The sequence below is a fragment of the Oryctolagus cuniculus genome, chromosome 18, assembly GCF_964237555.1.
Source record: "Oryctolagus cuniculus chromosome 18, mOryCun1.1, whole genome shotgun sequence".
Taxonomy (NCBI): domain Eukaryota; kingdom Metazoa; phylum Chordata; class Mammalia; order Lagomorpha; family Leporidae; genus Oryctolagus; species Oryctolagus cuniculus.
In genome coordinates this window covers 68,959,056-68,985,549 of record NC_091449.1, presented here as the reverse complement: position 1 = coordinate 68,985,549, position 26,494 = coordinate 68,959,056, and the positions used below count along the sequence as shown (strand labels likewise).

Here is a 26,494-nt window from a genome sequence, read left to right as displayed (position 1 = left end):
GGGATGACCAGGGCCCTGACTCTTAAAACCTTGGCTCTGGCATGTCCCCGGTCCTGGTGGCCACTGGGGGCAGGCCACGGCCCGACGTGGACGGTGCCAGGCAGGGTCCACCGTGAGCTTCAAGCTTGCTCAGCGGCCGGCAAGTGACTGACCAGGAAGAGCCTCTGCGCCACCTGCCCCCGTGACCTCGTCCCACACCACGGCTCGCGGGCTGCACGCGGGACAGGGCCGCTCCACACCGGCCTCTGTGCCGAGCACAAAGCTGATTGTCCGCCAAGACACGCCCTACCCCCAGCCAGGACGAGGGCCTCAACTCCACGGCACGGGGGAGGAGAAGGTCCCCCGGGCCTCAGGGCAGCACAGAGCAGCTCGGGGTACCCAGGGGCCTGAGGCAGCAGGGGCACACACAGCTCCTCAGTGGACAGGGCTGGTGTGCACGTGTGTACAGGCCGCACACACGTGTGCTCTCCAGTCCCTGCCCACCCTCTCGGGCTGGTGCCGCTCCCGAGCGTGGCCGCCCTGGACAGAGCCAGGCGCTCCTTCCACGTCGGGAGTCCCCCTCCTGGGCCAGGTGCCAAGTTCTGCCCTGTCTGGCAACGCCAACCGCCTATGACTCCTCCAGCTCCGGCCACCACGCGGGACAGCGGCAAAACCGTGGCACTGCAGGGCTGAGGCAGGGCCATGACGGCTGTCCCGGGGCCAGTGGGGCCAACCCCCGGCCTGCCCGCCCCGCTGCGGCAGCCCCACTCTGTGCCCGACTTACCCAGGGGCCATGCTCTGCACCTCTGCTGTCTGCTGCGGCCCCATGGGGACCAAGCTCCTCCGTCAGCCTGCATCGGAGCAGGACACCCAGGCAGAGGGAGCTGGGGGGGCGGGGGCAGGGGCAGGGGCTGGCTGGGCCCTGGTGGACGCCTCAGCCTCAGCTGACCCCCCCCTTTCCTGCGTGAGAGGCTGGGATGGGAAGCAGAGCTCCTGACCCCTCCACGCTGGCGGCCCACAGCCCACCTGCAGGGTGACGCCGCAGTGGACAGAGTGCTGGGGCAGCAAGGGCGGCTCCCTGGCCACCAACGGGGGAGGGGCAGGAAGGACTGCAGAACCCTGGGGGAAGGCGCCAGGGCCATCGTCCTGCTCATGGTGCCTTGTCCCTTCCTGGGCCCCAGGGACTGAGGCTCCACCAGACCTCTGCACCTCCAACAGACTGAAGTCCAACTCAGGAGCAGGTCGGGTGGGTTCATCGTCCAGTGCGAGCAGCAGCTCTCAGGGCACCTGCTCCTGGCCCCGGCTCGGTGGCCAGGGCTGCCCAGAATCAGGGTGTGGGGTGCGGGCTGGCTCAGCCACAGCCGTCAGCAGCCCCGGAGGCACCTGCTCCTGGCCCCGGCTCGGTGGCCAGGGCTGCCCAGAATCAGGGTGTGGGGTGTGGGTGGCTCAGCCAGCCTGTGGGAACTTCCTGGAGCCCCGGGGGTGGACGGTGTCCCCAGGAGACCTGTGCCAGGCTGAGCTGGACGCTGGCTGCCCGAGCCCCGTCTCAGGGAGACAGACGAGGCAGAGAGGTGGCAGAGTGCGGTGCTCTGGCTGCGCCCCAGGAGCGCGTTCCGAGGACGCAGGAGCTGCGCATGTCTCGATGGTGTCAGCGTCTCCCGCAGGGTTTTCCTGTGAGGACGCTGGACGGTGTGACTCAAACCACAAGGCAGCGCGGATGATGCAAACATTTTTAGGAGCCGGAACCTTCAGGTTATAGAAAACGCAAGAGCGAAGCCAGCAGGATTCAGTGAAAGTCTTACAGCCGCTGACTTCCGCCCAGGAGCAGGTGTCTCCTGAGCCACCACGAAGCCGAGGCCCAGCTGTCCAGACCGGCGAGCGCTGAGCGCTGCCCCCTCCAGGGCCTTTCCTCCCAGCATGGCCCTGCCCAGCTCAGGGGAGGGTGAGGGACAGCAGGCGGTGGGAGGGCTGTGACCGGGCCCCGTAGGTCTGCATTCTGGGGCAGAGTCCTGCAGGGCTGTGGCCGTCCCTCCCTACAGGCCATGGGGACAGCTGTGCCCGGCTCCCCAGGAGTCATGCAGAAACTCCAGGACTCTTCACGTGGCCTCTGAGTGCACACGGGGGCACCCACGCACCCTAACACTTCCCTGTGGGCTGGGAGGGTGGAGGCCAGCAAGACGTGGGGTTTGGGGGAACAGGGGTCTGGGAGGACCTGGGAGGACTCTGGGTTGGGGCGAGGCAGCTGGCTCCACCCTTGGGAGCTGAGGTGCTCCCACTGTAGGGCAGCACACAGCTCTGGACAGGTGTGCAGGTGTGTGCAGGTGTGTGCAGACAGCACAGGTGTGCAGGTGTGTGCAGGTGCGGGCAGACAGCACAGGTGTGCAGGTGTGTGCAGGTGTGTGCAGACAGCACAGGTGTGCAGGTGTGTGCAGGTGCGGGCAGACAGCACAGGACAGTGTTTGTTTTTCTCCGGGATCCCTCCAGGACTTGCTGAGGAGAGAGTCCAGCAGGTGGGGTGTCACCAACACAAGGGAGTGTCTGGGGGCCCTGGGCTGGGACATCAGTGGCTGTGGGAGGCAGTGTGCGGGTCTCATGCCCAGCGTCAGGTCCGGGAGGACTCTGGGCCTGGCCGTGGTCCCGTGGTCACGCGGGGTAGAACTGCCTGAGCAGGGCCTTCTTGTCCACCTTGCCCATCTGGTTCCGTGGGATCTCCTCCACCAGCAGGAGCTCGGAGGGCACAGCATAGGGGGCCAGGACACCGCTGCAGAGACAAGAAGGCCTGCGCTGGGCAGGGGCCCAGCCACACACACCCCACCGCGGCCCACCCAGGGCTCTCTGCCCTGGGCCCTACCGCAATTCCCCAGGGGACATGGGTGCAACCGGGTGGGCGCGGCAGAGGCCCTCGCTGAGGACAAGCCGACCCGCGGCAGTGCCGTCCCCGGAGGCCCAGGGCAGTGTCGGCCGAGACGCCCCCTCCACAGCTGGCCCCTCGGGGACGGGGGCAGATCAGAGACCTTTGCAAGACAGAGTGCTCCCGGCAAGCGTGGCGGTGTGAGGAGCTCAGGCCCCAGCCCCCGCAGGCCACACGGGGGTGGGGGGGCACCGGCATGGAAGTTCAGCCATTCTCCTTAGTTCTCTGAAAGATCGACTGTAAAAACCATCGACCGTGGGACGGCGGGCTCGTAACACGCGGAAGTCACGTTCACACCTCCATCCCGGGTGAACTACCAGGCTCGCGTCTGCTCATGTGCAGTGGGCAATGGGTTGTTGGGTCCCTGACACCCACACGGGAGACCTGGACGGGGTCTTTGGCTCCCAGCGTCAGCCGAGCCCAGCGCTGGCCATTGCTGGCATTTGGGGATTGAACCAGCAGATGGAGGATTCTCTCCCTCGACACAAATAAATAAATAAAAGTAACAAGGAACAACTACGGGACAGTGACAGGAAGGAAGGGTTAGACGCACAACCCAAACCCTGAGGCACCAGCGTCCAGGAAGGCGTGGGTCTGAAAGGTGGACACTGGCCACCGCGGAGCTCTCCCCACAGCCGACTGCCCTGACAAGATGCTACCCCAACCTGGGGGCGGAGTGCCCGTGGGGGAGGCATCTACGTGAGGGGAGGGCAGCCAAGGGCAGGGCATCTCACTGGGGAGTGACGCGGGGCTGGCACAGCACCTTCCCGGCCGTCACCTGCGTGTGCCTGGGCTGGGCGGCACAGCGCCTTCCCGGCCGTCACCTGCGTGTGCCTGGGCTGGGCGGCACAGCACCTTCCCGGCCGTCACCTGCGTGTGCCTGGGCTGGGCGGCACAGCGCCTTCCCGGCCGTCACCTGCGTGTGCCTGGGCTGGGCGGCACAGCGCCTTCCCGGCCGTCACCTGCGTGTGCCTGGGCTGGGCGGCACAGCGCCTTCCCGGCCGTCACCTGCGTGTGCCTGGGCTGGCCGGCACAGCGCCTTCCCGGCCGTCACCTGCGTGTGCCTGGGCTGGGCGGCACAGCGCCTTCCCGGCCGTCACCTGCGTGTGCCTGGGCTGGGCGCGGACGGCAGGGTCTGGGCAGCATTCTCTCCCCACCTTGGTCCAGGGCAGCCTGGCTGCTGCCTGGTCAGTCGCCCAGACGTCTCCTCTCTGGGCCGGCTGACCTCTAGTGTCCCAGAATTCCCTCCTTCCTGCCTCTCTCTGGTCAGTGGTGAACACGCGAGCAAAGCAGCGCCCCTGAAATGGTCAGCAGGGCCCTCGGGGGGGGGGGTCGCCGGCTAGCAGGGAGGCTGCACAGCAGACAATGCTTCTCCCACGGGCGTCCTGACCACGAGACCCCGGGACCACAGGAGCTGCTCTGGGGGTGAACCCAAGCCCTGGCGGGGCAGGTGGGTCTGAGTTACAAGTGGGGACCCCTCCTCAGGGCTGCTCCTCCCAGGTGGGGGACATCCCAGGGCCAGCGCTGGAGCTCCTGGCCAGAACCCAGCTGTGGCTCCCACCAGGCCCCAAGCCCCTCGTGTCCCGTCTGCACACCCACATCCCAGGCAGAGACCGGCCTTGACCCTGCTAGACGCGGGGCTGGACTGGACGTGGGAGGAACGCCGGGGCTGGGGTTCCCACAGACGTGGGCCCTGACGCCCTCAGCACAGGGCTCCCTCCTCTCCCCAACACAGCGGCTGCGTCATCACGGCGGCCCCGGGCAGGCAGACCCCGGGGCAGCTGTAACTGCCCAGCTGCGCTGGCCCTGACGAGACCCCGAGTCCTGCTGGCAGGGTGGAGCGGAGGAGCCCGAGTCCCTCAGCCTCGGGCGGGAGCAGGGACAGGAGCCGGGTTCCTCTGCTGGAGAAGGGCGGAGTTCCGTCCTGAGCTCTCGGGGTCTGCTCTGGCGCACCCCTGCTGTCCTGTCTGGCACTGACCCCGATTAGCTCGGCTCGGTCCTGGAGGCAGCCCCAGACGTGGTGCCCCGGGGAGGGTTGGGGGTCCCTGGGGCACCCAGAGAACCCCGGGGTCACGGACAGGCAGGAGAAAAGCCCGGGAAAGGTCTCGAGCTCCAGGGTGGACGTGGGGACGGGGGGGGGAGGCCCCGAGCTGGCCCTGTCCAGGGTGGACGTGGGGGCCACAGAGGGGTGGGGTGGGGGGACGCCCTGAACAGGGCCCCGTCCAGGGTGGACGTGGGGGCCATGGAGAGATGGGGTGAGGAGACACCCTGAGCTGGCCCCGTCCAGGGTGGACGTGGGGACCATGGAGAGATGGGGTGAGGAGAGGCCCTGAGCTGGCCCCGTCCAGGGTGGACGTGGGGCCACGGAGGGGTGGGGTGGGGGGAGACCCCGAGCTGGCTCTGTCCAGGGTGGACGTGGGGGCCACGGAGAGATGGGGTGAGGGGAGGCCCTGAGCTGGCTGCATCCAGGGAGGGTGGGGCAGGGCCAGGGTGAGGGGAGGCCAGAGAGGCGCTGTGGCCGCAGCCCCCAGGCCCCTCAGAGGCGCCACAGCCGTGGCCAGGGCAGCACCGGGGCACTGAGGCAGCCTGCTCGGCCTGGGCCTCAGCTCTGGTGCTGGCGGCTTTTCTCTGACGCTGAACCTGGGCCCTTCCAGCCCTGCCCAGCCCTACCTGGCCCACTCCTTGAGCTCCGGGTGGGACAGTGAGTGTCCTTCTCGAAGGGCCACCACAGCTGTGACCCGCTGGCCCCATGTCACGTCAGGAACTCCAATCACAGCCACATCTGAGGGTGCAAGCACAGGTTGGAGATATTTGGGACACGGCGGTGCCCACTGCAGGCCACGGAGGCCCTGGGACCGAGGAAGCACGGGCGGCAGTGCCCTGGCCACGCTGGTGGAGCCAGCGGGTTCAACAGACAAGGCCGACAGTGGACGCTGCCACCCGGGGCTGTGGGTACCTCACTGTCCCACCCTACAGCAGTCACACCTGGTGCCTAGGTGTGCATCAGGCAGCCTCAAAGGCCGACTGCGGGTGGGGTCACTGGAGAGGCTGGGGTGGGGGCTCACCTGAGAGGCTGGGGTGGGGGTCACTGGAGAGGCTGGGGTGGGGGTCACTGGAGAGGCTGGGGTGGGGGCTCACCTGAGAGGCTGGGGTGGGGTCACAGGAGAGGCTGGGGTGGGGGTCACAGGAGAGGCTGGGGTGGGGCTCACAGGAGAGGCTGGGGTGGGGGCTCACCTGAGAGGCTGGGGTGGGGCTCACCTGAGAGGCTGGGGTGGGGGTCACTGGAGAGGCTGGGGTGGGGGTCACAGGAGAGGCTGGGGTGGGGGTCACCTGATAGGCTGGGGTGGGGGCTCACTGGAGAGGCTGGGGTGGGGTCACAGGAGAGGCTGGGGTGGGGGTCACTGGAGAGGCTGGGGTGGGGTCACTGGAGAGGCTGGGGTGGGGGTCACTGGAGAGGCTGGGGTGGGGGTCACTGGAGAGGCTGGGGTGGGGGTCACAGGAGAGGCTGGGGTGGGGGTCACAGGAGAGGCTGGGGTGGGGGCTCACCTGACAGGCTGGGGTGAGGGCTCACCTGAGATGCTGGGGTGGGGGTCACTGGAGAGGCTGGGGTGGGGGCTCACCTGACAGGCTGGGGTGGGGGCTCACCTGAGATGCTGGGGTGGGGGTCACTGGAGAGGCTGGGGTGGGGGTCACTGGAGAGGCTGGGGTGGGGGCTCACCTGAGATGCTGGGGTGGGGGGTCACAGGAGAGGCTGGGGTGGGGGGTCACAGGAGAGGCTGGGGTAGGGGCTCACCTGAGAGGCTGGGGTGGGGGTCACAGGAGAGGCTGGGGTGGGGGGTCACAGGAGAGGCTGGGGTGGGGGGTCACAGGAGAGGCTGGGGTGGGGGCTCACCTGACAGGCTGGGGTGGGGGCTCACCTGAGAGGCTGGGGTGGGGGTCACTGGAGAGGCTGGGGTGGGGCTCACAGGAGAGGCTGGGGTGGGGGCTCACCTGACAGGCTGGGGTGAGGGCTCACCTGAGATGCTGGGGTGGGGGTCACAGGAGAGGCTGGGGTGGGGGCTCACCTGAGAGGCTGGGGTGGGGTCACAGGAGAGGCTGGGGTGGGGGTCACTGGAGAGGCTGGGGTGGGGGCTCACCTGAGAGGCTGGGGTGGGGGTCACCTGAGAGGCTGGGGTGGGGGTCACTGGAGAGGCTGGGGTGGGGCTCACAGGAGAGGCTGGGGTGGGGGCTCACCTGAGATGCTGGGGTGGAGGTCACTGGAGAGGCTGGGGTGGGGCTCACCTGAGAGGCTGGGGTGGGGCTCACAGGAGAGGCTGGGGTGGGGCTCACAGGAGGGGCTGGGGTGGGGGTCACTGGAGAGGCTGGGGTGGGGGCTCACCTGAGAGGCTGGGGTGGGGGCTCACCTGAGAGGCTGGGGTGGGGCTCACAGGAGAGGCTGGGGTGGGGGTCACAGGAGAGGCTGGGGTGGGGTCACAGGAGAGGCTGGGGTGGGGGTCACAGGAGGGGCTGGGGTGGGGGTCACTGGAGAGGCTGGGGTGGGGGCTCACCTGAGAGGCTGGGGTGGGGGCTCACAGGAGAGGCTGGGGTGGGGGCTCACCTGAGAGGCTGGGGTGGGGCTCACAGGAGGGGCTGGGGTGGGGCTCACCTGAGATGCTGGGGTGGGGGCTCACAGGAGGGGCTGGGGTGGGGGCTCACCTGAGAGGCTGGGGTGGGGCTCACCTGAGAGGCTGGGGTGGGGCTCACCTGAGATGCTGGGGTGGGGGCTCACCTGAGAGGCTGGGGTGGGGGTCACTGGAGAGGCTGGGGTGGGGGCTCACCTGAGAGGCTGGGGTGAGGGTCACCTGAGAGGCTGGGGTGGGGGTCACCTGAGAGGCTGGGGTGGGGTCACAGGAGGGGCTGGGGTGGGGCTCACCTGAGAGGCTGGGGTGGGGTCACAGGAGAGGCTGGGGTGGGGTCACAGGAGGGGATGGGGTGGGGCTCACCTGAGATGCTGGGGTGGGGCTCACCTGAGAGGCTGGGGTGGGGTCACAGGAGGGGCTGGGGTGGGGCTCACCTGAGATGCTGGGGTGGGGCTCACCTGAGAGGCTGGGGTGGGGCTCACCTGAGATGCTGGGGTGGGCTCACCTGAGAGGCTGGGGTGGGGTCACAGGAGGGGCTGGGGTGGGGCTCACCTGAGATGCTGGGGTGGGCTCACCTGAGATGCTGGGGTGGGGCTCACCTGAGATGCTGGGGTGGGGCTCACCTGAGATGCTGGGGTGGGGCTCACCTGAGAGGCTGGGGTGGGGCTCACCTGAGATGCTGGGGTGGGGTCACAGGAGGGGCTGGGGTGGGGGCTCACCTGAGAGGCTGGGGTGGGGGCTCACCTGAGAGGCTGGGGTGGGGTCACAGGAGAGGCTGGGGTGGGGTCACAGGAGAGGCTGGGGTGGGGCTCACCTGAGAGGCTGGGGTGGGGCTCACCTGAGATGCTGGGGTGGGGTCACAGGAGAGGCTGGGGTGGGGGTCACTGGAGATGCTGGGGTGGGCTCACCTGAGATGCTGGGGTGGGGCTCACCTGAGATGCTGGGGTGGGGTCACAGGAGAGGCTGGGGTGGGGGTCACAGGAGGGGCTGGGGTGGGCTCACAGGAGGGGCTGGGGTGGGGCTCACAGGAGGGGCTGGGGTGGGGCTCACCTGAGATGCTGGGGTGGGGCTCACAGGAGAGGCTGGGGTGGGGCTCACAGGAGAGGCTGGGGTGGGGGTCACTGGAGAGGCTGGGGTGGGGCTCACAGGAGAGGCTGGGGTGGGGCTCACCTGAGAGGCTGGGTGGGGCTCACCTGAGATGCTGGGGTGGGGCTCACAGGAGAGGCTGGGGTGGGGCTCACAGGAGAGGCTGGGGTGGGGCTCACAAGAGAGGCTGGGGTGGGCTCACAGGAGAGGCTGGGGTGGGGGTCACTGGAGAGGCTGGGGTGGGGTCACAGGAGGGGCTGGGGTGGGGCTCACCTGAGAGGCTGGGGTGGGGCTCACAGGAGGGGCTGGGGTGGGCTCACCTGAGATGCTGGGGTGGGGGTCACCTGAGATGCTGCGGTGGGGTCACAGGAGGGGCTGGGGTGGGGTCACTGGAGAGGCTGGGGTGGGGTCACAGGAGGGGCTGGGGTGGGGTCACTGGAGAGGCTGGGGTGGGCTCACCTGAGAGGCTGGGGTGGGGCTCACAGGAGAGGCTGGGGTGGGGCTCACCTGAGATGCTGGGGTGGGCTCACAGGAGAGGCTGGGGTGGGGGCTCACCTGAGATGCTGGGGTGGGGCTCACAGGAGGGGCTGGGGTGGGCTCACCTGAGAGGCTGGGGTGGGGTCACAGGAGGGGCTGGGGTGGGGTCACCTGAGATGCTGGGGTGGGGTCACAGGAGAGGCTGGGGTGGGGGCTCACCTGAGATGCTGGGGTGGAGGTCACTGGAGAGGCTGGGGTGGGGCTCACCTGAGAGGCTGGGGTGGGGCTCACAGGAGAGGCTGGGGTGGGGCTCACCTGAGAGGCTGGGGTGGGGCTCACAGGAGAGGCTGGGGTGGGGCTCACCTGAGATGCTGGGGTGGGCTCACAGGAGAGGCTGGGGTGGGGGCTCACCTGAGAGGCTGGGGTGGGGCTCACAGGAGGGGCTGGGGTGGGCTCACCTGAGAGGCTGGGGTGGGGTCACAGGAGGGGCTGGGGTGGGGTCACCTGAGATGCTGGGGTGGGGTCACAGGAGAGGCTGGGGTGGGGTCACAGGAGATGCTGGGGTAGGGGTCACAGGAGGGGCTGGGGTGGGGCTCACCTGAGAGGCTGGGGTGGGGTCACAGGAGAGGCTGGGGTGGGCTCACCTGAGATGCTGGGGTGGGCTCACAGGAGGGGCTGGGGTGGGGGTCACAGGAGAGGCTGGGGTGGGGGTCACAGGAGGGGCTGGGGTGGGGCTCACAGGAGATGCTGGGGTGGGCTCACAGGAGGGGCTGGGGTGGGCTCACCTGAGATGCTGGGGTGGGGTCACAGGAGGGGCTGGGGTGGGGTCACAGGAGGGGCTGGGGTGGGCTCACCTGAGAGGCTGGGGTGGGGCTCACCTGAGAGGCTGGGGTGGGGTCACAGGAGGGGCTGGGGTGGGCTCACCTGAGATGCTGGGGTGGGGGTCACAGGAGATGCTGGGGTGGGGTCACAGGAGGGGCTGGGGTGGGCTCACCTGAGAGGCTGGGGTGGGGCTCACCTGAGAGGCTGGGGTGGGGTCACAGGAGGGGCTGGGGTGGGGCTCACCTGAGATGCTGGGGTGGGGACACAGGAGGGGCTGGGGTGGGCTCACCTGAGATGCTGGGGTGGGCTCACAGGAGGGGCTGGGGGGGGCTCACCTGAGATGCTGGGGTGGGACAGCAGGTGCCGCTCCACCTCCAGGGCACTGACTTTGTAGCCCCCGCTCTTGAGGATGTCCACAGACGTGCGGCCGCGGATCCAGTACCTGCCGTCCTTAAACACCGCCGTGTCACCTGGGCAAAGAGGGCTCCGGTGATGCCCGTGACAGCCTGGAGGCCACTCCCAGAGTCCCCACCTCGTGCCCAGGCCCCATGCGCACCACCCCCACCAGGAGCTCCGCGGGGTGCCAGCAGCTCACAGGCTGTCGGCGTGGGCGGTGACTGATGGTCACTGAACGTTCCACGGCTGCGACCCCCGAGGGTGACCCAGATGGTGCAACAGCGAGGGCCTGGGAGTGAGGTGAGGCCCCGCACGGCCGCTGCCCACTCAGGGAGCTCCTTCCTCGAAGACCCCACAGCCCACACACACCGTGTACGGACACAGCGGCCGCTGTGGGTAGGTCTTGTCCTGCGGGCCTGGCCTCACAGGGTAGCTGGTGCCAGAGGACGAAAGGCCAGCCCGGGGTCCCGACGGCCAGCTGGGGCGCTGCACGCTCTCTGCACACGTGGCTCCGTAATCATCACCAGCCACTCAGAGCGGGGGAACCAGGCAGGGGCACAGGGCTGCCCCCCGCTGGCCTTCAGTGTGGGGGTGCACGGTGTGCGTGCCTGCCAGTGCACACGTGTGCGACTGTGTTCCTGGTGCCAGGGCCGTGGAAGGACAGCCAGGGTCCGGATGGCCAGCCTGGGGGTGCTGTCTCGAGACCCGCCCCTGCCCCACTCTCCAGGCCTCGCCCGCTGGGTGCTCCGTCACTACAGCCTGACTGAGGGACGCAGTCCCCACACCCTGCAGCCTCGGCTCCACCGTGCACTGGCACGGCCCCTCGTGGCCTCACACAGAACTGCAGACACAAGTGCCCCGGGAACCCACGGCAAAGGGCTGGAAACCTGGCAGGGACAAGCACTCGGGCATCACCGGCCGCCTTCCCAGGTGCGTCGGCAGAAAGCTGGACTGGGAGTGGAGTGGGCAGGAACCAGAACCAGCACTCCAACACGGACGCTGGCTCCCCCACGACGCCCACCTCAGCGGGCCGACGGCACACGTGTGTGGCTCCATTCACACAGGGCCCCCGCCTCCCGGCACGACCCGCAGCGCTGACGTCCCCTCCGCTGGTGTCTGCCCCTCCCTCCTGGCTGGGCCCGGGCTGGGCAGCGCTGGCCTGCGACGCTGGTGCCCCTGCTCGGGGCCGCCGGGCGGGGTCTCAGGCCTCGCTGGGCTCCATCCTCCTTCACTTCCAGGCTGCTCTGCAGGGGAGGCCGGGAGCACGCTCGTCCGGCGGAGAACCAGCCTGCACCACTGCTGGGGGGCTCTGCTGACCGAGCTGCCCCTCAGTCCCCCACGGGCCCCTCTCACCTGCCTCGGCCGGCCCTGCGTCTCCTCTCCGGCCAGGGCTCTTCCTCTGCTGAGGAATCCCAACTGACCCGCAAGAGCCCTTTAAACTTCGTCCCTGCCCAGGACGTAAGCAGGACACTGCCTGGCTCCAGGATCCAGTGCCCGGGGAGTCCCAGGGCCAGCAGCCCCAGGCAGCTGGACGCGGAGCTTCTGCCCGGCAGCCATGTGGGGAACAGAGCCGTGTGCCCCGCAGCTGGCCCTGGACGGCCATGGGTGATAGGCCCACTGACCCTCCCTTCTGGGGCCGTGTGCCCCTCAGCTGGCCCTGGACGGCCATGGGTGATAGGCCCACCGCCCCCTCCCTGCTGGGGCCGTGTGCCCCTCAGCTGGCCCTGGACGGCCATGGGTGATAGGCCCACCGCCCCCTCCCTGCTGGGGCCGTGTGCCCCTCAGCTGGCCCTGGACGGCCATGGGTGATAGGCCCACCGCCCCCTCCCTTCTGGGGCCGTGTGCCCCTCAGCTGGCCCTGGACGGTCATGGGTGATAGGCCCACCGTCTCCTCCCTTCTGGGGCTGGGATCCACCTCCCGGACACTCCGTCCCCCTCTGTTTCTCAGACTTCGGGGACTCAGCCCTGTCTGAACCTCTCCCGGACACTCCGTCCCCCGCTGTTTCTCAGACTTCGGGGACTCAGCCCTGTCTGAACCTCTCCCCGCCCCGGCTGTCCTGAGATCAGTCCCTGGGCCCCTGGAGGGGCGGCTGCTCACTCAGGCCACCTGAGGCAGGGGCTCCAGCAGCAGCCGCCCAGCCCGGAGGGTGCCTGGCTCCTGGGCCACCTGTCCTTCCGCCCGGGCACGAGCTGAGCCGAGTGTGTTCTGAAAGCACTAGAGAGGACCCTACTCCTCCCTGGACAGCGGCCAGACCCGAGGCCTCGCCAGGAGCTCCGCAGGTCCTGGGGCAGATGGGGCTTCAGGCAGGAGCTGGGCAGGCAGCGTGACAGACAGCGCCGCGGGCACCCAAGTGGGACCTCCCCTTCCACCCGGACCCGGCGCCCTCGGCGCAACTCCCTAGGCCTCGCCAGCCAGAGACCCGGCAGCGGGCGGCGCTGGGTGGACGGAAGGGGTTAAGTCTAATTTCTCCTGACTCCTCTCTGCAGAGCAGCAGCTGTGGGCTGATTGCGCGCTCGCATGTGCAGCCGTGTCGCTGCCGCCTGTGACAAAGGCTCGCCCTGAGAGCCAATTAGACCCACCCCTCCCTTCCTGTTCCCGCGCACTACGGAGATCACGCTGGATCCGAGTCATCTCCCGAGCAGCTCCGTGCAGTAATTAACGCACGCTCCCCCTGCAGCTGAAACACATCCGAGGGGGCTGCAGACGTGTTCACGCCAACCGCCCGCACACGCATCGGTGCCAGCCCGGCGGCTCACGGCCCCACGCCGGCAAAACCCACAAGGTTTTGGTGCCTCTGCTTTTAAATAAAAAAAAAAAAAAACCTGCAATTTTTAAAAATCTGAATTTAAAAATAAAGAGGACGGCTACAAAGCAAGGCAGGCTTCCATGAGGGCTGCTCACGGGGCCACGTGGGAAGGCCAGCAGGCAGGGTTGGCCCCCACGGGGAGGTCACAGGCTGTGAACCCACCGCCACATCCTGCCACGGGCACACCGGCGCGCCACCCGCGCCACCAGCCCTGGGCACAGCCCTGACCCTCTGTGAAGCCCAGCCCCACGGAGGGGCCTTTGCCTGGGGCCGGAGCTCACCAAGCAGTGCTCGGCAAACCTCCGGAGCACCCTCTGCCCAGCCGTCCGCCGCGGTGTCAGGTACCACCACCACCACCCCTCCTCCCCTGGCCTGTGGGACTTGGACACTTCTGATCCCAGCTGCTGGGATGAGGGGGGCAGGCGGCAAGTGAGAGAGAAACCCAGCGGGGTTCAGGACCACAGGTGGACATGCGAGCAGCAGGAAGACAAGGAGCCCCGGCCCCCAGCTCCTCGCCAGGGAGGGAGGGGGGAGGGGGCGGGGCCCTCACCTCCCTCCTTCCCTCCCTCCCTCCTCCCTCAGCAGCATGGACTCCGGGCAGCATAGTCCCCAGCTTTCCCAGGCTCGGGGGCACCCCATTGGGCTGGTGAGCTGTCACTCCGTGACCCCGGCCAATGAGCAGGAGGCTGTGCCGGAGACCTCACCACCCACAGAGCACACTGACCTGTGACCTCCCCAGAGCAGCTGGGACCTGCGCGCACGGGCAGGAGTCGGCTCACAGCAGCACACGCTCCACACACACACACACACACACACACGCCTCTTCCTCCCGACACCCGGGACCACACTCAGACGTGCATGGTGACGGCTCCTGGGGCCTGCCGGGGCTCAGGACGGAACCTGTTTCAGCTGGAGGCAGCATGACGGACATGGGGATAGAGCAGGTCTTTCCTTCCGGAAAAATGACCAGGGTCGTGACAAACGCCTGCACACTGAGCACAGACATTCACAAGCACAGAGCATCCACTCAGAAGCCCGCGGCTGTCAGGAGCTGACGCTGGGCGTGTCCACGCGCGGGCCACCGCAGAGGCGCCTGAGTACCTCCTGGGCCTCCATGTCCTCCCGCGGCCCACCAGGGGAAGGGCCCGCTGCCTCCAGGGGCTCCCCTCTCCTGATGGGCCCCTGCCCCGCAGGCAGCTCGGGGAGCAGACCGGCAGCCCAAGAACCGCTCCTGACCCAGCGCAGCGGGGAGAGGGCTGCATGGCGGCAGGCAGCGGTGGTACCTGCACGTGGAAGGAGCCTGCTGGAGGGCAGTGAGACCCTCCCTGAAGGAGCCCACAGGGGTCACTGTGTGTGTGTGGGGGCACCTGGCAGGGGCAGCGGGCTACACAGGCCCCCTTCTAGGGCCGTGCGGGGCCAGCCACCTCCCTCCTGTGCCTGCTGCAGACTCTGGGGGCACCCAGGCTCTGTGACCCCAGTACAGAGGGCAGTGAGCCCCACCCTGCCCTGTGGAGCTGGGCCCCACCTGTTTTAAACCAGCCATCCGCGGTGAATGCGTCTCTAGTTTCTTCTGGTTTGTTCCAGTATTCTCGAAACACGGAGGGCCCCCTGACCAGCAGCTCCCCTTCCTTCTCCTCGAAGCCAGGGGTCACCTGTGGAAGGGGGGACGTGCAGGTCAGAGCAGGGCCCCTGCGCCCCCTGCGCCCCACACCTCCCTGGGAGGAGACACCGGGAAGTGCGCTGCCCTCGCACCTGCCCAGCGTCTCAACGGGCCCCAGACGGCCTCCTGCTCCTGGCACTCTAACTCCTCCTGCACACGCACTCCGCCAGGCCCCGGCGCGGGGTGGGGCTGGCCTCCTGGCTGACCACCCGCACATGCTGTGTCAACCGTCAGGCACGCTGTGGGGCACAGAGGGGCAGCTGCCCACGCCCTCCTGGGGGACGGCTCTGCTCGGAGTGACCAACCACACAGGGCTGCTCAGGCTGAACGGTCAGGGAGCCCCAGAAAGCCCCAGGGGGACCAGGGAGCCTTGGCTACAGGGGAGAAGGGGAGCAGGGCGTCAGCACTCGCCTGAACACGGTGCGGGGGCGAGGCCGCTTCCCGTGAACCTGACGGCATCAGGCACAGACTCCTGGGACGGGGCAGCAGAGGACGGCGCGGACACGCCAAAGCCTCCCGGAACCTGGCCACTCTGCAAGGGCAGAGGAGCAGCTGAGCCGGAGCCACAGGCGCGCACTCACCCCCACGGGCTCACCCGCCGCCCTCGGCACAGCTTCTGGGGAGACTCCGCCTCCTCTTCTAAAAACCAGGAACCTCTGCACAGGCTATAAAACTGTGTCACTCACTTACCTGACCTGGGACACAAAGCTGAACCCTCAGCGTCCAACAGGTGCCTCGTCGGCAGGAGCCCGCCCCCCAGCACTGGCACCCCTCAGCACTGGACGGCAGGGAGCCCGCCCCCAGCACTGGACACAGGGACCCCGCCCCCCAGCACTGGACACAGGGACCTGCCCCCCCAGCACTGGACACAGGAACCCCGCCCCCAGCACTGGACACGGGGACTCGCCCCCCCAGCACTGGACACAGGAACCCCGCCCCCAGCACTGGACGACAGGGACCCGCCCCCCAGCACTGCACACAGGGACCCATCCCCCAGCACTGGACACAGGGACCCCGCCCCCAGCACTGGACACAGGGACCCACCCCCCAGCACTGGACACAGGGACCCGCCCCCCAGCACTGGATGGCAGGGACCCTGCCCCCCAGCACTGGACACAGGAACCCGCCCCCCAGCACCGGATGGCAGGGACCCTGCCCCACAGCACCTGGCCAGCAGGTGAGATCCTGCCCCCCAGCACTGCACAGCAGGTGAGATCCCGCCCCCCAGCACTGGACAGCAGGTGAGATCCCGCCCCCCAGCACTGGACAGCAGGTGAGATCCCACCCCCCAGCACTGGCCGGCAGGTGAGATCCCACCCCCCAGCACTGGACAGCAGGTGAGATCCCGCCCCCCAGCACTGGACGGCAGGTGAGATCCTGCCCTCCAGCACTGGCCAGCAGGTGGGCACCTCCAGGCAGGTGGCCAGGCTTCACGTCCAGCACCTGCACAACTTCTGGCCTCCTCCTGCTCGGAGGTGTGTGTGTGTTTAATATTTATTTATTTACTTGAATGGCAGAGCTGAGCCGATCCAAAGCCAGGAGCCAGGAGCTTCTTCCGGTTCTCCCACATGGGTGCAGGGGTCCAAGGACTTGGGCCATCTTCCACTGCTTTCCCAGGCCACAGCAGAGAGCTGGATCGGAAGTGGAGCAGCCTGGATTTGAACCTGCGCCCATATGGGAGGCTGGCATGCTATGCCACGGCGCCAGCCCTGTGTGCTTTTTAAAGGAGCACAGACTTGTGTTCCCTGCATCTCCCACTGTCGCCCTCGTCTGTTCCCTGCCCTGGGTGGACGGGCCAGTGCTGGCGCAGCTGGGGGAGGGGCGTGTGGTGCACTGCTTGGGACATTGGCGTCTCATAGCGGAGCCTGGGATCGAGTCCCTGCTCCACTTCCCATCCAGCTTCCTGCCTACGCCTTGGGAGGCAGCAGGTGACAGCCCAAGTCCTTCAGTCCCTGCCACCCACTCGCCAGACCCGGCTCAAGCTGCTGGCTCCCGGCTCCGGCCTGGCAGAGCCCCAGTGACTAAGGCATCTGAGAAATGAACCAGTGGATGGAATATCTTGGTCTGTCTCTCTGTTGCTCTAGCTTACAAATAAATAAAACAAAAAAGAGCTACAGAGAGGGATTTCTTCCATCCACTGGTCCCAACGACCAGGAGAGGCTAAGCTGGGCCAGGCTGAAGCCAGGAACCAGCAGCTTCGTCCAGGTGTCCCACGTGGGTGCCACAGCCAAAGCACCTGGGTCATCTTCCCCTGCTTTCTCAGGGAGCTGGACTGGAGTGGAACAGCTGGGACAGGAACCAGCGCCCAGGAGACGCCAGCCTCACAGGCAGTGGCTGGGTCCACTGTGCAACGCCAGCCTCCATAAATGGAACTTTAAAAAAGTTCATTAACAACAACAAAAACCCAACACTGAAACAGGTCCCACAGACGGCGGCTGGAAGTCGCAAGTCTAAACCAACGAGGCCAGTAATAAAGATCAACAAGACCCAGGGCTCCCAACGCCACACTTGAAGCAGCCTGCCGCCGCCGGCTTCACCGGACACCAGGAACCAGCAGCGGAGCTCTGAGCAGCGCAGCTGCTGCTGCCAGCAGTGAGGACACACCCAGGAAGCAGGAACCACGAGGACTCGGGAGAACCACGTGGAAAGCAGAACCAGGTGGGAACATCTGATCCGGACGCACTCTGCGCAGGACGCAGGTCAGGAAGAGGGCTGACCGCAGACCCAAGCAGCAAGTCTAAGGCCAACACACCGCAGGCCGGCAGGGAGCTGACAGAGGAGCTGAGGCAGGCCAGCCCTGCCCGGCCCCTGAGGCGGCGTGGCCCCCGCGTGACAGCCCCCGGGCCACTGGTGCAGCAGCCACAGCTGGCCCCCGCGACAGCCCAGTCTCCCAAGCCGCCTCTGTGCACCACGGGCTGCAAGTTCCAAGGTGCTGTAACAGAACCAGCCCCAGCTGGATGCATCAATGAGCCTGCCGCCCGTGTGCCTGTGAGGACCCCAGGTCAGTATAGTCACCATGGCTGCCCCGTGTGCCTGTGAGGACTCCCAGGTCAGTAGTCACCATGGCTGCCCCCGTGTGCCTGTGATGGCCCCCAGGTCAGTACAGTCACCATGGCTGCCCCGTGTGCCTGTGAGGACCCCAGGTCAGTACAGTCACCATGGCTGCCCCGTGTGCCTGTGAGGACCCCAGGTCAGTAGTCACCATGGCTGCCCCGTGTGCCTGTGAGGACCCCAGGTCAGTAGTCACCATGGCTGCCCCCGTGTGCCTGTGAGGACTCCCAGGTCAGTAGTCACCATGGCTGCCCCCGTGTGCCTGTGAGGACCCCAAGTCAGTAGTCACCATGGCTGCCCCGTGTGCCTGTGAGGACCCCAGGTCAGTAGTCACCATGGCTGCCCCGTGTGCCTGTGAGGACCCCAGGTCAGTACAGTCACCATGGCTGCCCCCGTGTGCCTGTGAGGACCCCCAGGTCACTACAGTCACCATGGCTGCCCCGTGTGCCTTTGAGGACTCCCAGGTCAGTAGTCACCATGGCTGCCCCCGTGTGCCTGTGAGGACCCCAGGTCAGTAGTCACCATGGCTGCCCTGTGTGCCTGTGAGGACCCCAGGTCAGTAGTCACCATGGCTGCCCCGTGTGCCTGTGAGGACCCCAGGTCAGTAGTCACCATGGCTGCCCCGTGTGCCTGTGAGGACCCCAGGTCAGTAGTCACCATGGCTGCCCCGTGTGCCTGTGAGGACCCCAGGTCAGTACAGTCACCATGGCTGCCCCCGTGTGCCTGTGAGGACCCCCAGGTCACTACAGTCACCATGGCTGCCCCGTGTGCCTTTGAGGACTCCCAGGTCAGTAGTCACCATGGCTGCCCCCGTGTGCCTGTGAGGACCCCAGGTCAGTAGTCACCATGGCTGCCCTGTGTGCCTGTGAGGACCCCAGGTCAGTAGTCACCATGGCTGCCCCGTGTGCCTGTGAGGACCCCAGGTCAGTAGTCACCATGGCTGCCCCCGTGTGCCTGTGAGGACCCCCAGGTCAGTAGTCACCATGGCTGCCCCCGTGTGCCTGTGAGGACCCCCAGGTCAGTAGTCACCATGGCTGCCCCGTGTGCCTGTGATGGCCCCCAGGTCAGTACAGTCACCATGGCTGCCCCGTGTGCCTGTGAGGACCCCCAGGTCAGTAGTCACCATGGCTGCCCCCGTGTGCCTGTGAGGACCCCAGGTCAGTAGTCACCATGGCTGCCCCCGTGTGCCTGTGAGGACCCCCAGGTCAGTAGTCACCATGGCTGCCCCCGTGTGCCTGTGAGGACCCCAGGTCAGTAGTCACCATGGCTGCCCCGTGTGCCTGTGAGGACCCCAGGTCAGTAGTCACCATGGCTGCCCCGTGTGCCTGTGAGGACTCCCAGGTCAGTAGTCACCATGGCTGCCCCGTGTGCCTGTGAGGACCCCAGGTCAGTAGTCACCATGGCTGCCCCCGTGTGCCTGTGAGGACCCCAGGTCAGTAGTCACCATGGCTGCCCCCGTGTGCCTGTGAGGACCCCAGGTCAGTAGTCACCATGGCTGCCCCCGTGTGCCTGGGAGGACCCCAGGTCAGTAGTCACCATGGCGGCACCGCACTGCCATTGCGTACCTGACACCACGACACATCTGGGATTTGCCAAAAGGCAGGGAAGCGGGTGCTCTTCAGGCCCTGCCCCGAACTCTGCCCCTTTCCAATATTCAATTAAGCCCCATCCCAGATCCCACCCTGCGCCTCGGGATGGCTTGAGCCTTGCTGGGGTTTCCCTGTGTGCCCCGTGGCCCTTCTTTCTCCGGCGTGCCCAGACTAGTTTCTAGTGCAGGCTCTTCTCCGCCCCTTTTCCACTGCAGAGCATACTAACGCTTCAGACAACACCAACCCTCCCACACGTGTCCTTCCCCACCTGCACACGTGTCCACCCCCACCTTGCACACAGGTCCATCCCCACCTGCACACAGGCCCATTCCCCACCTGCACACGTGTCCACCCCCACTTTGCACACGTGTCCTTCCCCACCTGCACACGTGTCCACCCCCACCTTGCACACAGGTCCATCCCCACCCTGCACACATGTCCACCCCCACCCCGCACACGTGTCCATCCCCTACCCTGCACACATGTCCTGGCTCCTGGCTCGGATCATTGTAGCTCCAGCTGTTGTGGCCAATTGGGGAGTGAACCAGTGGATGAAAGACCTCTCTCTCTCTCTCTGTCTCTCCTCTGTGTAACTCTGACTTTCAAATAAGTAAATAAAATCTTTAAAAAAGCTTTAAGATATTAAAAAGTTTAAAAGTAAAAAATCACAGTGAGCAAATGTTAACTTACTGTTAGAGAAAGAAAAAGGTTTTTAAAAGAAAATCTAGTTCACCTAAGTGTCCAGTGTACAAATCCAGGGCACAGGGGCGTGGTGTGCAGGGCACAGGGGTGTGGTGTGCAGGTGCAGGGCACAGGGGTGTGGTGTGCAGGTGCAGGGCACAGGGGTGTGGTGTGCAGGGCACCCAGGGGTGTGGTGTGCAGGGCACAGGGGTGTGGTGTGCAGGTGCAGTGCTCACAGGGGTGTGGTGTGCAGGTGCAGGGCACAGGGGTGCGGTATGCAGGTGCAGTGCACAGGGGTGTGGTGTGCAGGGCACAGGGGTGTGGTGTGCAGGTGCAGTGCACACGGGTGTGGTGTGCAGGTGCAGGGCACCCAGGTGTCTTGTGTGCAGGTGCAGTGCACAGGGGTGTGGTGTGCAGGTGCAGGGCACAGGGGTGTGGTGTGCAGGTGCAGTGCACAGGGGTGCAGGTGCAGTGCACAGGGGTGTGGTGTGCAGGGCACAGGGGTGTGGTGTGCAGGTGCAGGGCACAGGGGTGTGGTGTGCAGGTGCAGGGCACCCAGGCGTCTTGTGTGCAGGTGCAGGGCACAGGGGTGTCGTGTGCAGGTGCAGGGCACAGGGGTGTGGTGTGCAGGGCACAGGGGTGTGGTGTGCAGGTGCAGTGCTCACAGGGGTGCAGTGTGCAGGTGCAGGGCACAGGGGTGTGGTGTGAAGCTAGAGCAGGGTGACATGTGCACCCCGTGCATCCATAGCCAGTCCCCTCGTTCCACACACGGTGAGTCCTGCACAGGTGCAACACTTCTCATCTGCCTTTTTTTTTTTTTAAGATGTTGATTCTGGGGCCGGCGCTGTGGCGTAGTGGGTAAAGCTGCTGCCTACTGTGCCGGCATCCCAGATGGGTGCCGGTTCAAGACCTGGCTGTTCCACTTCCGATCCAGCTCTCTGCTGTGGCCTGGGAAAGCAGAAGATGGCCCAAGTGCTTGGGCCCCTGCACCCACATGGGAGACCTGGAGGAAGCTCCTGGCTTCAGATCAGCGCAGCTCTGCCCATTGTGGCCATTTGGGGAGTGAAGCAGCAGGTGGACGATCTCTCCCTCTGTCAATCTGCCTTTCAAACAAATAAATCTTAAAAAACAAAACGAAACAACAAGATAACAGCACATCAGACCTAGAACGGGATCTGTAAACACCCACGGCTGACGTCACACCTGGACAAAGACCGGATGCCTCACGGCGAGGACATGGACGGGGCCGCCCAGCCTCAGTGCTGCTGTCCCAAGGCGGGCACAGGAATCCCGGCACACAGGCACGGAAGGAGGACACGACACGACTGTGTGTGTGATTCCCAGACCTGCCCCAAAGCCCCCAGCTCCGGAGTGAGTTCAATGATGAGGCCAACACACAAAAACCCCATGTGAGAAATTCCTCCCAGCAACGAACAGCTGGAGGTGAACCTCAGCTGGAAAGAACGAGGGGAGAGGTCGTCTGAGACACGCGCAGCCGTGTGGGACGCCTGCCGTGCCACGCTGGACGCCCCCCAGGCCGCCCAGCCCAGGGCCGCGGGTGTGCAGGTGCAGAGGCGGCCCTCATGGGTGAGTGGCAGGACACCGTCTGCACGAGACCACCAGGTCGGCTGTCACCAGGTTGTGTTGGAACCACTGGGCAACCACGTGGCGCCCACGCATCAGGCGAACCCCAGACGTCCAGGTAAAAACACAGAATGCCCAGGAGGAGCCTGCGCCACCTGGAGCCAGGCAGGAGCCCCCGAGACGCGGCAGCTGAAGCCTGGCACGTGTCCAGCTTCAGCGACCTCGCCCCACGACATGCAAGAGGGAACAGCCAGAACGCGGGACACTGGGTTGTCTCCTACGTAGCCTGGCATGGCAGAGCACAAAGAAGACCAAACCGACTCCATGGAAAGAATGGGACAGGTAAAAGGACAACCAGCAACAAAACACACCGGGAGGCAGGGTGGCAGCTCAGGTAGCCGGGTCCTTGCCGCCCGCCGGGAGGCAGGGTGACAGCTCAGGTAGCTGGGTCCTTGCCGCCCGCCGGGAGGCCTGGATGGAGCTCCGCCCAGGCTGCTGTGGTCATCTGGGGAGTGGATAGCAGATGGGCACTGACTCTGCCCTTCAAAGCAAGACCACCAACGGGACAGCCGGCCACAGGGGAGACCCACGCCCGTCAGAGCTACCGCGGAACACACATGCGCGAGGCGGCAGTGAGAACTCCAGAACCCCGGGGAGGGAGGAGCTGGGCACAGGACGCCCTGCTGGCGGCTGCCCCGGGGAGGAGCTGCCTGGACAGTGTCTCCGCCCCCGCCCGAGCAGCCGGGGCTGCCTCCTCTCCACCCCAGGGAGAAGCCCCAGCCCCCGACAGCAGCAGCCCGGTGCCCAGTGCTGGCCTTCAGGGTCACGGGAGCTGCCCACCTCTGGATTGCGTCCATCCCCGTGCTGGGAGATGCGGAGCAGCCCGGGCCGTGAGCTCTGCCCGCCCCTGGTGCCCTGCGGGGTCCTGCCCAGCGGGTGACCGACCTTTCCCGCCCTCCTTCCACGAAGTCAGGTGCCTCTCGGGACCGGTTCTGCGGCTGCAAGTGTGAACCACATGATCCGTCGGGGCAGCAAGAGTTCTGGCTCGGTGGGCGACGGACGCCCAGCAGACAGCAAGCAGTGCTCCCGTGAGCAGAGCTGGGGGGCGGGGGCGGTACGCGCGTCCCCGCCGGGCTCCCGTGAGCAGAGCTGGGGGCGGTGGCGGTACGCACGTCCCCGCCGTGCTCCCATGAGCAGAGCTGGGGGGCCGTGGCGGTACGCACGTCCCCGCCGGGCTCCCGTGAGCAGAGCTGGGGGCCGTGGCGGTGCGCGCGTCCCCGCCGGGCTCCCGTGAGCAGAGCTGGGGGGCCGTGGCGGTGCGCGCGTCCCCGCCGGGCTCCCGTGAGCAGAGCTGGGGGGCCGTGGCGGTGCACGCGTCCCCGCCGGGCTCCCGTGAGCAGAGCTGGGGGGCCGTGGCGGTACGCACGTCCCCGCCGTGCTCCCGTGAGCAGAGCTGGGGGGCGGTGGAGGTGCACACGTCCCCGCCGGGCTCCCGTGAGCAGAGCTGGGGGCCGTGGTGGTATGCGCGTCCCCGCCGGGCTCCCATGAGCAGAGCTGGGGGCCGTGGTGGTATGCGCGTCCCCGCCGGGCTCCCGTGAGCAGAGCTGGGGGCCGTGGCGGTGCGCAGTCCCCGACGGGCTCCCGTGAGCAGAGCTGGGGGCCGTGGCGGTGCGCAGTCCCCGCCGGGCTCCCGTGAGCAGAGCTGGGGGGCCGTGGCGATGCGCGCGTCCCCGCCGGGCTCCCATGAGCAGAGCTGGGGGCCGTGGCGGTGCGCAGTCCCCGCCGGGCTCCCGTGAGCAGAGCTGGGGGCCGTGGCGATGCGCGCGTCCCCGCCGGGCTCCCATGAGCAGAGCTGGGGGCCGTGGCGGTGCGCGCGTCCCCGCCGGGCTCCCATGAGCAGAGCTGGGGGCCGTGGCGGTGCACAGACCCCGCCGGGCTCCCGTGAGCAGAGCTGGGGGCCGTGGCGGTGCGCAGCCCCCGCCCTGGACACGCTCCTTTCCTGCACAGGCCCAGCAGTGGGACGTCAGGGTCACGGGACGGGGCGGGGGGACCCTGCCATGGAGGCTGCATAACTTCCATTCCTGCTGCGTTTTCAGGTCCCTCCTCCACACCGCACACACCCTGTCACCGTGGCGACGACGCTCACCCGCGTGGCTCCTGCGGCCCAGCAGGCTGACACCGCCTGGATGCCCGGGACTGAGTCCCGCTCGGGTTCCGATCCCGCTCCTGCTAACGTGCACCGAGAGGTCCCTGCCACCCACGCGGGGGAGCGGACGCAGGGCCTGACCTTGTGCTGTGGACATCTGGGGAGTGAACTGGTGGACGGAGGACCGCTCAGCCGCTCTGCCCTTCACACAGTGAGAAGTGAGCAGTCCTGGAAGCAGACGGGGTACCTGTGGTCTGACAGTCAGTGGTGCTGGGCACTTTTCCGACTGCATGTTGGCTTTGGCCCATCTTTAAGCAGGCCGTCAGGCTTCCTGATACGGAGCAGCCTCGGTCCCTGCACGCAGTGGATCCCAACTCCCCAGATGCAGCTTACAAATATTTTCCCCCTGCTGACCGCATCCTTCAGTCTAAAAAAACTTGTCAGCGTGACCAAGTCCCAGTCATCTGCTTCTGCTTCTGTTCCCTGTGCCTTTGGGGTCTCATTTTAAAAAAATAATTTCTAGGGGCCACTGCTGTGGCGTAGAATGTTTCGCCACCGCCTGCAGCGCTGGCATCCCACATGTGCGCCAGTTCATGTCCCGGCTGCTCCACTTCCCATCCAGCTCCCTGCTGTGGCCTGAGACAGCAGCAGAAGACGGCCCAAGTGCTTGGGCCCCCGCACCCACGTGGGAGACCTGGAATAAACTGGCTTTGGCCCGGCCCAGACCCGGCCACTGTGGTCATCTGGGGAGTGAGCCAGCGGACAGATCTCACTTTCTCTCTGTGTAACTCTGCCCTCCAAATAAATAAATCTTTAAGAAAACAGAGAAAAACAATCTCGCAGGCCAATGCCGGGGAGCTCCCGCCTCTTCGGAATGTTCCGTCTCAGGTCTCAGGTGCAGATCTCGGTCCACTCTGAGTTCCTGGGAGTGGGTGCCGGCTCCTCTGCACCGCGTCCTGAAGGCACCCCTTCCCTGCGTGTCTCAGCGCTCTGGTGACAGCCGGCTGCTGTGACGTGTGTAGCCCCGGCCACCGGCCACGTCACACTCGGCCGGCGCTCGCCGGGCCTCAGCCCTGCTCTCGCTCAAGGCTCTGAGGTTCCAGGACTGTGCCGTCGCGGCCTGTATCCCCGAGGGCGGCGAGACGCTGGGCGGCTTCTCTCGCAGCTCTACTGCACGGCCGGGACGCCCGTCTGTTCACTCCCGGCCGCTCCCGTCAGTGCTGCCGTTGTCCACGCAGCTGCCTCACCTCCCTGACCAAAGCTACTGAGTGTTCTGTGCGGTGAATGGTTCCTTCCTTGGTGTCGTCTTCAGAGAGACACCGCACGGTGCGCAGAAGCAGCTCGGGCGCCTGCGTGCCGATGTCGTGTCCCACGAACCAAAACTGTTTGTTTATTAGGTCTCCATTTCTTTCCTTTCCGGTGGTGACTGCGTGGTCCCTTGTTGGGACCTGTTTTCTCCAAGGCACCTGGGCAGCGACAGCAGCCTGGGCGGGGCCCCAGCAGGCGTGCCCACCCGGTTCACACAGATTCCCGTCGAAGCCGCGGTCCCTCAGCCTCGGTGCCTCCTGCGGCTCCGTGCTGTTTGAGGACTCTGGCGCGTGCGCAGCAAACACGGGCGGCCCTGCCTCGTGCCAGAGCCCCAGGACCTCTGCTACGCTGGCCGGCCGCGGCCCTGCCACACCTCAGCTGTCGGCAGTTTAACTCTGAAGGGAAGCTGAGTGTCCCCAGGCGCTTTTCTGCCTCTATTCAATTGGTTTTTTAAGTCCGGAGGAGGCAAACGCGGACAAACGGGCAGAACTGTGGAGTGGCCACCCGGGCTGCGGGCTGCGGAGAACTAGGGGGACGCTTCTTTCTCGGTGACCAAGCTGTCCAGAACTGGTCACAGTGAGGCTGCAGGATTCTTTAAAAACAGAAAAGAAAAGCCAGGAGCAGCAATAAACTGCACATTTGGTTTCCTGGATTCCACACTCAGGAGAGAAACCTGAGCCCTGGGTGCCGCCCGGTGCTGGGCACAGCCACCCTAGAGACCTGTGCGGAAAGGGTGCTCTCGGGACCTGGTCACCCCGCAGGGCGGAGGGGCGAGGCCTGGCCGTCCTGGAGAGAGCAGGACCTGAGACACCACTCGGGGCCCCGCCACCTCCCTGCTGGTCCTGTGCAAATCTACCACAGCGGTGGGGAGCTCACAAGCCGCGCGTCAGCCCTGCCCCAGGCGGACGCCGTCACCTGCGGGGACAGCGCTACCGCTCCAGCCTAGCCCATCGCCGGGCCTGGCCTCCTGGGCCCCAAGCCTGCTGTGGGTCGGGTGCAGCAGCTGACAGCACACCACGGTGACAGATGGCATGGAGCGGGAGGAGGGCCGCGAGGAGCAGCCTGCTGTGCACGGTGACAGCTCGCGTGTGGACACACAGCGAGACACGGCAAGGGAATAACAACAGAGAAGTGGGTTCACGCCGGCCCGGCCACCCACACAGCCTGCACGCTCCAGCTCTGCACAAAGGCACGGCCAGAGGGCGTGTGCCGTGCAGCTGTGAGCCACTTATCTGCTGACACACCCACTGTCACTGGCTGCTGTCTGGCTCTCGTCTAAGTGAGCGTTTTGAAAAAATAAAATAAATAAATCAAGACACAAAGCCTGCGGCACTCACAGGGCTCACAGGCGGCACCAGCTGGGCACACGAAAGACATC

General features: G+C 66.5%; 1 protein-coding gene across 2 annotated transcripts in view; it reads right to left on the bottom strand.

Annotated features, from left to right (window-relative positions):
* Window positions 1–1,695: 1,695 nt before the first annotated feature.
* Window positions 1,696–26,494, bottom strand: part of ACSF3 (acyl-CoA synthetase family member 3) — a 49,190-nt gene continuing 24,391 nt past the window's right edge. Inside the window, exons 7-10 of one of the 2 annotated variants that reach the window (XM_070061929.1) lie at window positions 14,623–14,749; window positions 10,230–10,364; window positions 5,561–5,672; window positions 1,696–2,740 (exon numbers count right to left, since the gene is read on the bottom strand). In XM_070061929.1, the coding sequence (XP_069918030.1) occupies window positions 2,623–2,740; window positions 5,561–5,672; window positions 10,230–10,364; window positions 14,623–14,749 (492 nt within the window). In that variant the 3' untranslated portion in view covers window positions 1,696–2,622. The remainder of the gene's footprint in view (window positions 2,741–5,560; window positions 5,673–10,229; window positions 10,365–14,622; window positions 14,750–26,494) is intronic. The other variant, XM_070061930.1, reaches the window with a different exon arrangement.